This window comes from Mobula hypostoma, chromosome 6, assembly GCF_963921235.1.
Source record: "Mobula hypostoma chromosome 6, sMobHyp1.1, whole genome shotgun sequence".
Taxonomy (NCBI): domain Eukaryota; kingdom Metazoa; phylum Chordata; class Chondrichthyes; order Myliobatiformes; family Myliobatidae; genus Mobula; species Mobula hypostoma.
In genome coordinates, this window is record NC_086102.1 from 184291357 (window position 1) to 184304639 (window position 13283).

The 13283-nt window shown below is 38.9% G+C and overlaps 1 protein-coding gene across 1 annotated transcript in view; it reads left to right on the top strand.

The window, feature by feature from the left end:
• The window catches only part of tgfbr2l (transforming growth factor beta receptor-like), a 107931-nt gene extending 95337 nt beyond the window's left edge, over positions 1-12594 (top strand). The window contains exons 6-7 of the mRNA XM_063052423.1: positions 291-418; positions 4567-12594. Coding sequence (XP_062908493.1) covers positions 291-418; positions 4567-4797 — 359 coding nt within the window. The 3' untranslated portion in view covers positions 4798-12594. The remainder of the gene's footprint in view (positions 1-290; positions 419-4566) is intronic.
• The last annotated feature ends 689 nt before the right edge of the window (positions 12595-13283 follow it).

Here is a 13283-nt window from a genome sequence, read left to right on the forward strand (position 1 = left end):
ACACTTGTCTGTATTAAATTCCATCTGTCAATTTTCAACCTATTTTCCCATCTGGTCCAGATTACGCTGCAAGGTTTGATAGCCTTCCTCACTTCCACTCTGCCCCCAAATCTTGGGGTCATAATATTTATTGCATTTGATTGTAATCAACCCTAATACTTATTTCAACAATTAAACTGAAATATTTAAAGGGATTTATCACAGTGCTTTTCAAAATAATATTACTATTATTTTGGTAAAAAATCAGTAATATTCATTATTTCTGTGTGTTGCTATAACATTTCTTACAGAGGTGAAAAGCTACGAATCACCGTTTAGCTCAAAGGTTCGTGAACATCCCTGTGTTGAAAGTATGAGAGACATTGTACTGCGGGACAGGGGCCGTCCTGAAATCCCCAGCAACTGGCTGGTGCATAAAGTAGGTTCAAAGTTCAAAGTAAATTTATTATCAAAGTACACATGGTATAGGTCACCATTTACAACCCTAAGATTCATTTACTTGTGGGCACACTCAATAAATCCAACAACTATAATAGAATCAATGAAAGACTACACTACTAAGAAGACTAATAGTGAAATAAATATGAATGCTGATACAAGCTTCTCTTTTTAAAAATATAATTATGACATCCACAGAATTATTGGGAATATCATTCTGTACCTTGCGTTTAAAGTAACTAATTTTCTGTATTTTATGAAGCGGGGGATATTGAATGTAAGCTGTAAAATCAGTATACTTACTAACATAAAGCAAACCTAATTTTAATGCTTATTTAGAAAAATAATACCCTTTTCAAATTAATCTCTTGAAATACTTTTCTCTGGAAATCTGTCATTTTGCTTCAAATGCTTCAAGTAGGAAAGTCCCTGCTTGATGACAATTTGAACTTTTATTTGCCTAGTGAGAATTTTTTTGGGATCTGATACCAATGGAAGTTCATCCCAAATTTTAATATTAAATATAGCTGCATGTTGAAAATAGTTGAAAACAGGTGAAATCACAGATCTTGAGTCCATAACGGTAGTGTTATATGCGAGCAGGGTTTTGTTGTGTTAATTTTATTTTACTGGTTTCTAGAGATTTGTTTTACTGTCAAATTAATATATCCACTTAAAATGAATAACCTGAAGAGAATAGTTTATGTGCCTCTCATAATAGTTGCTTCCTTGCCTTCCCAATAGATGTTGATTAACATGTCTGGTATGACTAGCTTTTTCTCCTTGTTCTGGATTTTCAGCAGCTGTATAATTTTCCTCCAGCATCTGAATTCCTACTTAACCTCATGGTATTTGGAACTTCATCCTGCAAATAAAGGAGACTTTAAAAGCTAGATTTTTGTGGACTTGAAACATGTTAGAATTAGTATCACTACTGCTTATTGAAATTCTGAAAAAAATTCTTAATTCTGAGATTGGTACTTGTTAACCAAAAATTTAGCACAGGGGTTCCCAACCTTTTTATACCATGGATCCCTACCATTAAGCAAGGGGACCGTGGAGCTCAGACTGCAGGTTGGGAACCCTTGGTTTAGGGCTAGAGACTTCATTGCAGCTAACTAAATTTGGACCTCAAAGTTAAACCCACATTTCGGACTCCTGTGTCTTCCTTTGAATTAATTTGATATTTTGAAGTTACAAAGCATAACACCGAATACCAGTGGTGAAATGAGGGTGATAGCCCTTCACATCAAGGCAGCGTTTGTCTGAGTGAGGCATCAAGAGCAAAGGGAACCTCCACAGAGCAGATGATGGTTGTCAGATATCACCCAACACAACTGTAGGCCATTGCTGCCACTACTTCTGAGGAAACATCTACACTTGGAGATCTTTAGTTACATTGGAGTCTTAGAAATGTACAGTACAGTACAGAAATGGCCTTTGGTCCCCCTAGTCCATGCTGAACCATTTAAACTGCTTAGTTCCATCGACCTGCACTGGGACCTAGGCCCTCCATACCTCTCCCATCCATATACCTATCCAAGCTTATCCTAAATGTTGAAATCAAGCTCGTATGCACCACCTGCACTTACTGACAGCTCATTCCACAATCTCCCCTCCCACTGAGAGAAGAAATTTCCTCTTAAACTTTTCACCTTTCACCCTTAACTCATGACGTCTAGTTATAGTCCCACCCAACCTCGGCGGGAAAAGCCTGCTTGCATTTACCTTATCTATACCCTGCATTATCAGTAACCTTCCCTCCATGATAAAATCAGGTGTGGGCATGTTTGCTGATGAGGCAGTAAGCTATTTGCTTTTCTGTAAATGGCTCCTTTTATTTATTCACAACAATTTAGAAAATGAAACAGCGCAAGCTGCAATAAGCAGGCAACATTCATGATGTGCTGCTGAGAGGCCAGACGTATTCACGCCATAACTATGTATATATTGCACCATAACCAACTAGCCCCATCCTTATGTGACCCTCTGTAATTGTAGAGGGCCCATTTCATCTTGCTCTTGTTAAATCTCCAGGGGCTCATTCCAAGGGTTCCCACAAACCAAGGTTAATGGCTAGATACCTCATTCCAAATTCATTCTGCATTCTGTAGATTGGGCCACTCTTCTCTAGGGCAAAAGGTGAACCAATACGAGACTGAAAGCATCTACAAGTTCCTATTCATAGTGTGCATTATCCAACTTCGAAACTCTCAGTGCTGGTGGGTCTAAATCTTGGATTACCCATTACCACAGTGAAACTATAGGCATTCCACAAGGCAGTCTACTAACATATACTCAATGCAGTTAGAGAAAAATAACTTGGATTCAGTTATGAGATGATGTGTCCCTAACAAGGTCTGTGTCGATTGCATGGCTCTCATGTTGGCCTTGCCAGTAAAACACACACACACACACCAATGAACTATTTTCAAATGGATTGGAGGTGGTTCCACGGATCAGCTAGAATGTCACTGTCTGGCAGAACAGGCTTTACTGCCTTTAGATAGCCTATTCTTCCTCCTTTGAATCACAAAATGTCACTCTTCTAATCCTTGCCATGCTTAACTTTCCATTGGAAATAACCTTGGAAAAGAACTTTGAAATCCTTACATTTATATTAATAAATCTGGCTCCTATGGTCAACAGTAGAACTTTTAGTAGAAGCTTTAATTTCACCACTAAGGTGAGGAGCTTTTCATCAATTTAAAATGAAAATCAGCTGGTTTATGGATTTAATTGTGCCTTTAATTGTGATTTAAAGGTGCCTAAGACTTCTGTACATGATTGTATTTGTCAATTTGGAACAGAGAGCGAGTTTGTTAATCTGGTGGGTGCAAAGGATGTTGGGAATGACGAGGGTGAAGCACTGTGGGAGGGGTGTGGGACAGGTGGCAGAGAAAGAATGGAGGGGTGGGGTGTGGTATGGGTGCAGACACTCCCAGCCCTGAGACACCAGGCAAGGTCATTTGATTCCAAGCAACTGGTTTATTGACCATTACAGAATGTCTCTCTGGTGCTTCAAGCTCCCTCCCCGCTTTTCCGACCAACGTGATGAAATGGCAGAGCAGACTTGATGGGCCAAATAGCCTAATTCCGCTCTTATATCTTATGGTCCTATGATTTCCCTCTCTGTGCTCCCTTCCCACTCTTGGTCCACAATAGAGACCCATTTCAGAATCAGGTTTATCATCGCTCAAATGTTATGAAATTTGTTTTTATTATGGCAGCAGTGTAGTGCAATACATTATATATATAATACATGCCTACGGACTTTTGAACAATACTGTAGTTTAGTCATCAATAATAATACAATCATTGTAAACCCATCAATTATAATTCTGGGTGAATAATAGATGAAACCCCCGGTTTCCTCGGCTGCGTACGTCTAGGGAAGGCAACCTCCGGCCCTGCCAAACCTGTGAGATCCCACCCCAAACCCCGAGTTTGTGAGGATGCTGTGTAATTCGCTATCCTGTTACAAATTAATGCCATGAAATAACACAGTACACCGCATACGATTAAAAGATTTATCTTTATAATTCTTAATTTGATTAAAGTTTAGTAAAGAAAAGGGTCCATTTTAATGAAACCGTCTAATGTGCACAAGTTGGAGCTCACCGTTTCCTGAAGTCACCGATCCTCAATCAAACCCACCCTGGGCTTCATCGAATCACAGTCCCGCTCCGGGTCGAATCCTATGACCTCTTTTCTCTGGGGTCTTCCCTCTTCCTCTCCTCTCAAACGAACGCCCCAAGCCCGACCTTAGACTCCCTCACCAGAGAAACCGCCGCTTAATCCCACCATCCTAATTGGATAGCACAAATTTCTCCTTATCTCTTATCTTCAACAATAACCCAAACATAAGGTGAAAACAAGCAGCTCTCACAAAACTGCCAAATATGAAATACGTACAACATAACAGAAAAAATGTGAACCAGGGCATCACATAGAATACCTGTCGAAGGCATTGCAATATTGAGCTTTTTTTATTAATAAGTTTGTTACAGAAATTAATGCAAATATCAGTCCAGTTGAAGTCAGAAGTGTTGCCTGTAGGTGAATATATAGTCTGATTAGCTTATGTAGAATAGCACCCACCCTGTATTTTTACTGTTCCTTGTACAGGGTATGCACTTCCTTTGTGACACTATTGTTGAGTGTTGGGACCACGATCCAGAGGCACGTTTAACAGCCCACTGCGTGGCTGAAAGGATCAATATGATGGCACAAATGAACTTTGAAGATGTCCTCAATAACAATTCCACCACTGAAGCAAGAAAGGGAGGAAGTTCTGAGCCCTTAAACCTTGGAAGCACTGCTGAACATAAAAATATTCAAGTCGTCACGGATGTATGAACAAATTCAAGCATGAATTTTGATCTCTTTGTGCATGAAATGACATGACTGAGAGGAAATATTAAAAAAGCATGTCAAATGAAGAAAATCCCCTGAAGATAATGTATTATTAATAATGATTTAATCTGATGAGATATGGGACTCCAGGTTAGTGCACACTTAATCATATTGAAAGTCTGGCTTGTGCACTCAATTGCAGTGTACAGTGCTGGCGTGCTTCCTGTTATAATAATTTTAAGTGCATTCTTCCTGTCCAAATTGTGAAAACAAATCTTGACAGAATATAATTACCAGAGATGATGTACTTTGAAGTCCAGAATATTAATCACATTATATATACAACTCATTCTCTGTAAGGCATTTAATTACACTCCAAATAAATCTAAATTTATGCTAAGCAACAATGATTAGATGAAATGAGGCAAAATCATCATAAAAGGTTCTATTAGAGGTAATAAATATTTATTAGATGTCATTTCCACATGTAAATGTGCTGGTAAATTGGTTGCACTTTTGTTGGAAGTCAATCGTTCATGATGGATTCAGATCTACAATATACAAGCAGTAGACTAGCATGTTGAATTTAATTTTTGGATATGGTAAAGAAATTATGAAATAATAATGGTAGAGAAATCGTCCAGAAACCTCCCACAGAGCAGAAGGGCAGAAGCCCTTTTGCTCTTTATTTTCAGTACAAGAACAGACCATGAAACCAGGGCCTTGTGATCTTTCTGACCCTTTTGGGTTTTAAGCAGGAGGTGTCAGAAAAGTTACCACAGGAATAACTGGCTTGTGGCAGCCTAACATTCATAGGCATGTCACTTTTTGATCCTTGGAAAACTGCCAGGGCAAATTTACTGTCAGTCAACTTGTGCATTGCATTGCCAATCTCAGTTATATGGTATTCACTAACAGTAAGAATTTACAAAACTGGCTTGTTAATGATACTATAAAAATGTTGATAGCAGTGCTCACAAATAATTTTTTGTTGCTGAGCTATGATCTAAATAACAGGGGATAACAAGTATTTTTTTAGAAGTATTTCTTCCTCAGAATTTTTCTGGTGGTTATGAAAGACCACTTGAAGCTGAACACAAATATATTTTCGGACTATTTGTATCATGTAGGAATTTGGAGAAACAAGAAATTAACCTTCATTGAATATAATGTGTTTAAATGCATAATGGTGCTGATGCTTTGCAATGGTTCAGCTAAGTTAAAAATGGTTTGTTGATGATTTTCATTTGTACTGAAGATCTGAAGATTCTCACTTAAGTGTCCAACAATAAACAGTCATTATTGATGGATTCCAGTTGCCCTGATACCATCTGTCCATGACCGCAATGTCCTGGTGAAACCTTTCACCGTGCCCTGTCACTGACAGAGATAAGTTTTTCAGGGAAGAAATCTAAATGGGAATACAGAAAATAAATCTTTAGTGACATGTTGCACTTCATGGTTTTGTATTTTTGAAGCAGCTGCACATAGTTTGGTGCTCTGTAGTTGGCATGAAAAATTTCAAGAACATCCTTGAATGCCTTCCATGCGATGTTCTCCGGTGCCACTAGAAGTTCTTCAAGTTGCCTGTCATTGAAGGCCTGTTTGGTTTGTGGACCAACAGAAATGCCTCCCTTAATCTTGGCATCAGTTATTCTGGGAAACTGAATTTTTGTCTCAAATATCAAAATCCTTCATGTAAGTTTATAGCCTTTCTAAAACCTGCCCTGTTGTGCAGTATCCACTCTGCCTGAGTGTGCTCAGGAATGACTGGACAAGATAGAAAACTTCTCAGCTTACGTTGTGGGCAACATTTTAATTGACTTGAATTATTTGAAATAACAAATAGAGGCAATATTTTTTAAAGAAGATGCATGTTAGGGAAATTTCATGGCAATTTTCACAATTAACAGCTCAAAATCCATAAGATACACCTAAAATTATTCAGGAAGCAAAATCTTTGTTGTGTAGTATAAATTTCACATGATGTAAGCAGAATATTATACATGTATAAATAAATTTGTTTGTAGAATACCGTCCCAAACATTTTAGCATAGGACAAAATTTTCTTCCAATGATTAAAGTATTTGTTTTTAAATGTTAAAATTCTCTAAATTTATATCAGATTTATATTTGTTTGTTCACGTATTGATGGTGCATTCTAATCCAGATCAAGTAATCAGCACCTACTTTTAACAATGTAATGTATTAATTTATTTTTCCGTATTTCATCATTTAGTGTGTGGTTGTATTTTGTATGTGTTTTATGTCTTGCCTCAAGGGACACTCTGTCAGAGTTCTCCCCTCACATGAACTTCCCTCGGTCACTGCACGGCAGTCGAGATTGGGAACTGTAACATACATATCCTCGTTCAGAAGCTGGGAGACAATACAGCTAGTAATACTGAGTCAAACTCAAATGAAAAGAAAACACTTTTGAAAACTTCGTTCTCCACATGATCATTCAGCATACAACTTTAAGGAAAATAATACATTTTGTCAACGGCAAAATGCCCTCGGTTGCTGGAATGTGTATCTGCACGTGCATTTATTTTCTTTCTCAGCTGATGAAAATTAGGCACAATTAATGGTTGCCTCTAAATATGTTCCGCAGTAGGACAGTCAAGAATGTGTATTCATGGTTTATGTTAAAATCTAAATATTTCACGTTTTTAAAATAACTGACAGTTTGAGCTAGAGAGATCGTAAGTTTACCATGGATTCAGATACAAGGGTTACAAGCCTGAGGGAAACAAATGGCAAAGCATTATCATGGCTGCTGAATTTGCTGATGATGAAAAGGGACAGTAGAAAAACATTGAACCCTACAGCACAATACTGGCCCTTTGGCCCCACAATGTTGTGCCAACCCTTTAACCCAGGGGTTCCCAACTTAGGGTCCACAGATCTCTTGTTTAATGGTATTGGTCCACGGTATAAAAAAGGTTGGGGAAAAAGGATTAATCCTCCTACATAGGCCTCCATTTTCTACCAACCATGTACCTATTTAAGAGCTTTTTCAATGCATATGCTTCTACCACTATCCATGCACTCACAACTCTGTGCAAAGAACTTACTTCTGACATCCTCCTAAGCTTTCCTTCAATCACCTTAAAATTATGCCTCCTGCATTAGCACAAGAGAGTTGTGAAAAGAACACAAGGAGGCAATAAAGGGTATGTGTAGGTTAAGTGAGTAGAGAAAGATTTGCAAATGGAGTAGAAACTGTCCATTTCAGCAGAGAAGCAAACACAAAACACATTATCGAAATACTCAGAAATGCAAGAGTTCTGAGACACAAAGGGAACCTGCTGTTCTAGTACATAATTTGCAAAAGACACTTAAGTAATAAAGGCTAAAAGAGTGTTACTGCTTTGGTTAATTTTGTTTTACTTAGTGACACACTGTGGAATAGGCGCTTCCGGCCCTTCAAGCCTCACTGCCTTAGCAACCCCGATTAACCCTATCCTAATTACAGTGACCAATCAACTTACTAACCTTTACACCTTCGGACTGTGGGAGAAACCGGATCACCCGGGGAAAACCCACACACTCCGCGGGGAGAATGTGCAAACTCCTTACAGAGCGGCACTGGATTTGAACTCCGAATCCCAGAACACCCGAGCTGTGATAGTGTTGTGCTAACCAATGTGTTACCATGGTTTTTATTGTCAGGGAATGTGAATACAGCAGCAGAAAACTTATCCTTCCGTTATTCAGGCAAGTAATGATTCCTGAACGTGACATTGGTTCTCTTATTTCAGGAAGAAGATTAAACTTTTCAGAGATTTACTAGACTAACAGAACTGAAATAGGTGTATCAGTCCACTCCAAACATCAAAACATCATTTTTACACCTATCCTGGGGTTCCCAACCTTTTTCATGCCAATGAGCCTTACTATTAACCAAGGGGTTGGGAACCCCTGCACTAATTCCACCATTTTATTTTCTTCCTATTGAGAAGTGAGTTGAGTGGAGCATTTATAATCATATGGGGGTTTGTTAAAGTGGATGTGGAGAGGATGCTTCCTCTTGTGAGATAGGAGTCAGTGTTTAAATATACGGGCTTATCCATTTAAGACAGCAGAGAGACAAAACTTATTTTCTCTCAGATTTCAGAGTTGCAGAAGGGGAAAGCGAAGTAGGTGCACTATGGAATATTTCTAAGGCAAAAGTTACAAGCAAGGTGCTGAAAAAGTAATGTGGGAAGACAGATACAGAGATGAAGTTACAATCAGATTAGCCACCGTCTTATTAAATGACAGAGCAGACTTAGGTTGAATATGTCTCCTGTACTTGATTCTTAAGTCCATATGACAGAGATGGAAGATAAAGGCTTATGGATTCAAAGATCCAAACTACATGTAGTATCAAACTATGTATGCGACATACAACCCTGAAGTTCATCTTCCCCATGGACAGTCACGACACAGAGAAGAACCTTGGAACCAACCTGTTCAAAGAAAAATCATCAACCATTAAGACCCCTTGCCCCACCCATGTGCAAAAAAAATCACGCAGACAGCAACAAAAAAATGAGCAACATCACAGAATATAAAAACACCAAGTCAAAAGGCATATCTCAGTACAGTTCCAAATTAGAGTCATAGAAAAGTACAGCACAGAAAAAGGCTCTTTGGCCGTGCTGAACCATTTAAACTGCCTACTCCCATCGACCTGCACCAGAACCTTAGCCCTCCGTACCCCCACCATCCATGTATCTATTCAAACCTTTCTTAAACGTTGAAATCAAGTTCGCAATCACCACTTGCGTTGACAGCTCACTCCACACTCTCACGACCCTCTGAGTGAAGTTTCTCCTCATGTTCCTCTTAAGCTTCTCACCTTTCACCCGTAACCCATGACCTCTGGTTGTAGTCCCACCCAACCTCAGTGGCAAAAGCCTGCTTGCATTTACCCTATCCATACCCCTCATAATTTTGAATACCTCTATCAAATCTGCTCTCAATTTTTTACAGTCTAAGGAATAATGACCTAGCCTATTCAATCTTTCCTACAACTCAGGTCCTCCAGTCCTGAGACTTTAGGAGATTTCATTTCTAAAGGGTCAGTTGTCTGAAGTAAAGGAGTTACTGAGCTAAAGCATTTGGTCACTGATAGGCTGATGTCAATTTACCTTCGGGTCCAGTCAGGTAGGCAGCAGAGTCGGAAAATGGAGTTCACTCCTCACCTTGTGAAAATTCCACGTGCTCTGGGACTGGTGGGCTTCCTCTCACAATCCAAGATGTGGAGACTGAGAGTTTGGTTGGCCACTATGCATTGGTGGGTGGTAAATCTAGGGGAAATAATGAGAATGTAGGATGAGAATTTTTTTTTAAAAACTGGGATTAATGTAGAAAAAGCATAAATGAGTAATTTGTTGATTTGTCCGGCTATTGTGGGCCGGAGGTCCATTTACCCGTGTAGCTATGACTACATTGATTGGAAAGCGGCATGAATAGGCTCAATTCTGACCTTTGCTCATTGAAATGAATTGGTAATAAGCACCAGTTAAATAAATGCTGATTTTCTGGAGGCCAATCATTTTAATTCCTATTCCCATTCCTGTTCTGACATGTCGATCCATGGCCTCCTCTTGTACCAAGATGAGGCCACCTTCAGGGTGGAGGAGCAATACCTTATATTCCTTCTGGAAACCCTCCAACCTGATGGCATGAATATTGATTTCTCCTTCCGGAAAAGCAAATCACCACCCCACTCCTTCCTCTATTCCCGACTCTGACCTTTCACTTCTCACCTGCCTGTTACATTCCCCTGGGTCTCCTCCTCCTATTATCCACTCTCCTCTCCTATCAGACTCCTTCCTCTCCAGCTCTTGACCTTTCCCACTCACCTGGCTTCACCTGTCATCTTCCAGCTAGCCTTGTTCCCCTCTCCCACCTTTTTATTCTAGTGGCTTCCCCTTCCTTTCCAGTCCTGAGGAAGGGTCTCAGCCCAAAATGTGAACTGTTTATTCATTTCCACAGATGCTGCTTGACCTGCTGCATTCCTCTAGCGTTTTGTGTGTGTTGCTCTGGATTTCCAGCATCTGCAGACTTTGTGTTTCTGAAGTAATTAGGAGTGGTTGTTGAAAGACTTTGCTATGATTTATTTGCAAAAGGAAATAAATTAAAATACCACTCACTTTAAAGATAATAGCTGATTTTAAATTTAATTGTTCAAACTTTTTTTTGAGAATTGCTATTTTCTATCTAAATATCTTTCCAAATCAAAGTTCTTCTTGGTAGGAATCACCTGCTGATTTTGTGTTTCTGTACTAAATGAAGCTTGTGCAATTATTTCAGCTCCAAGCTCCAGCTCAGTGATTCGCAGACGCCCAAAGGCAAAAAAAAGCCTGCAATGGGAGTAGCTCGACTGCACATTCCTGAACTGTGCTTCATACAGACACAAAATCCTTCAACAGTGAATTGAACTTGAAGGAAAACAAAAATTTAATACGATGCCTTCTATGCCTAGCCAAACATGAGAACACAATTACAGATTCTTGTAGTCTTGAGCTTTAAATAATGAACCCACAGTACAGCCGCCCCTCAGGGTGATAGAAATTGTATAGGTAAAAGGAATTTACAGTCCAGTGTAGAGAGTTAAAAGCATAGCATGCAGGAGAGTTAAAAGAGGCACCACACCTATACCACAGATTCGATACACCATCAAAAGGCGAAATGTAATTGGGCGTGATAGAAATAACCAAGCCCTTGCAATTTGTGGCTCATTTTTGGTTCTCTTTAAAGCAATTTGAATCTTTTTTTTAATTACCAATCTCACAGGTGTTTTTTTACTTATTTTCAATTTAATAAGTACTTTATTTGTGCAGAACGGGACAGACAATGTTTATTCACAAGTTTATGATGTTGATTTGCTATTGGAAATACACCAGGATCTAACGTATGTAACATACTGTTCCTAAGGCAAAAATGTAGTGCCTTGCTGCGATGGTTTTCCTTTTGATATTGTCATTGAGATCAGAGGAACAATTAGCTGGCGCAAAAATAGTGAAATTTGTTATATCTAGTTTTATCTGAGATGTATCAATCAGCCTGTTCTTCATCATAAATTCAATGATGTGGGACTGCATTACCAAAATAAAACACTATACACTAGTACTAATAGCAAATAAGGTGGGGGATTCAATATTAGGCAGTTCATGGCATTCAACAATTATTTTGTCAAATTGTATAAATATTGCATGTTAAGTCCAGAATGTAGATATGTACTCCTCCACAAGATGGGCAATATGTTCATGCAATTTCTGTGCATCCCGAGCTTGAACTGAAATAATGTGTCAAATCTGACTGGTTCCTTGCTCTACAAACAGTTATCAATAAAAAATAAACGTTCCAGTGATTTTGAAACTGCTGTTTGAGCATCATTAACCTACTGTGATGGGTGATTCACTGGAAAGTATCAAGAGTCTTTTTTCAGCCCATTAAATCTATTGGTGTTTTACTGGTTAATAACACAATAAAGGATTCTAGTTCAATAGCAAACCATGACAATCAGGATTGCATACCCTGCTATATTCTGAATCCTGAGATTTATGATACTTCTGCTTTATATTATACAATGATGTCATGTAAAATCAAAGCCAACCGCCTTCTGAAATGCATACAGACCATACCTTATAATACTCATCACATGAGTTTTATTTGTTTTGCAATGAAAAATTATTAATATTGTTGATAGTTCTATGTATTATTGGAAAATTACTATCGTGTGCATGTATATATTTAAACTTACAGGGCTGTTTTTATTACTTGTATTTTAATCTAATAAATGCATTTAGCATGTTGTCTGTCTTACATTTTATTAAGGAACAAGTCTTATTACAAATGCTTCAGTAAAAACTAATTATGAAGCATTATAACTGAATAAAAATAATAAAAAGTTAGGTTCAAAGTACATTTATTATCAAAGTATATATACATCATATAACCTTGGTTTCGTCTCCTTACAGGCAGCCACAAAACAAGAAACCCAAAAGAATCCATAAAAAAAAGACTGACAAACACCTATTAGGGAGAGGGAGAGGAATTGTGCAAATAGCATTTAGAATGAAAGTGAATCCTCAGGCACAAAACCCAGAGCAGCCAGAGCCGGCCACAGCCACAGCCTCAGTTCAGCACGTAGTGGAGTAAGAACATAAGAAATAGGAGCAGGAGCCGGCCATCTGGCCTGTGGAGTCTGCTCCGCCATTCAATAAGATCATGGCTGATCTGTCCATGGACTCATCTCCACCCACCTGCCTTTTCCCCATAGCCCTTAATTCCCCAACTACGCAAAAATCTATCCAACCTTGTCTTAAATATATTTACTGAGATAGCCTCCACCGCTTTGTCGCAGAGCCCGCAGACATAAAACCCAGAGCAGGCCCACAGTCTCAGTATCAGTGCAGCATAAACGTCTCAGAGCAGCCAGCAGAACTGGCCTGACCCGCACTTCCAGTCCCAACACCCTCCCTTTTCAATCC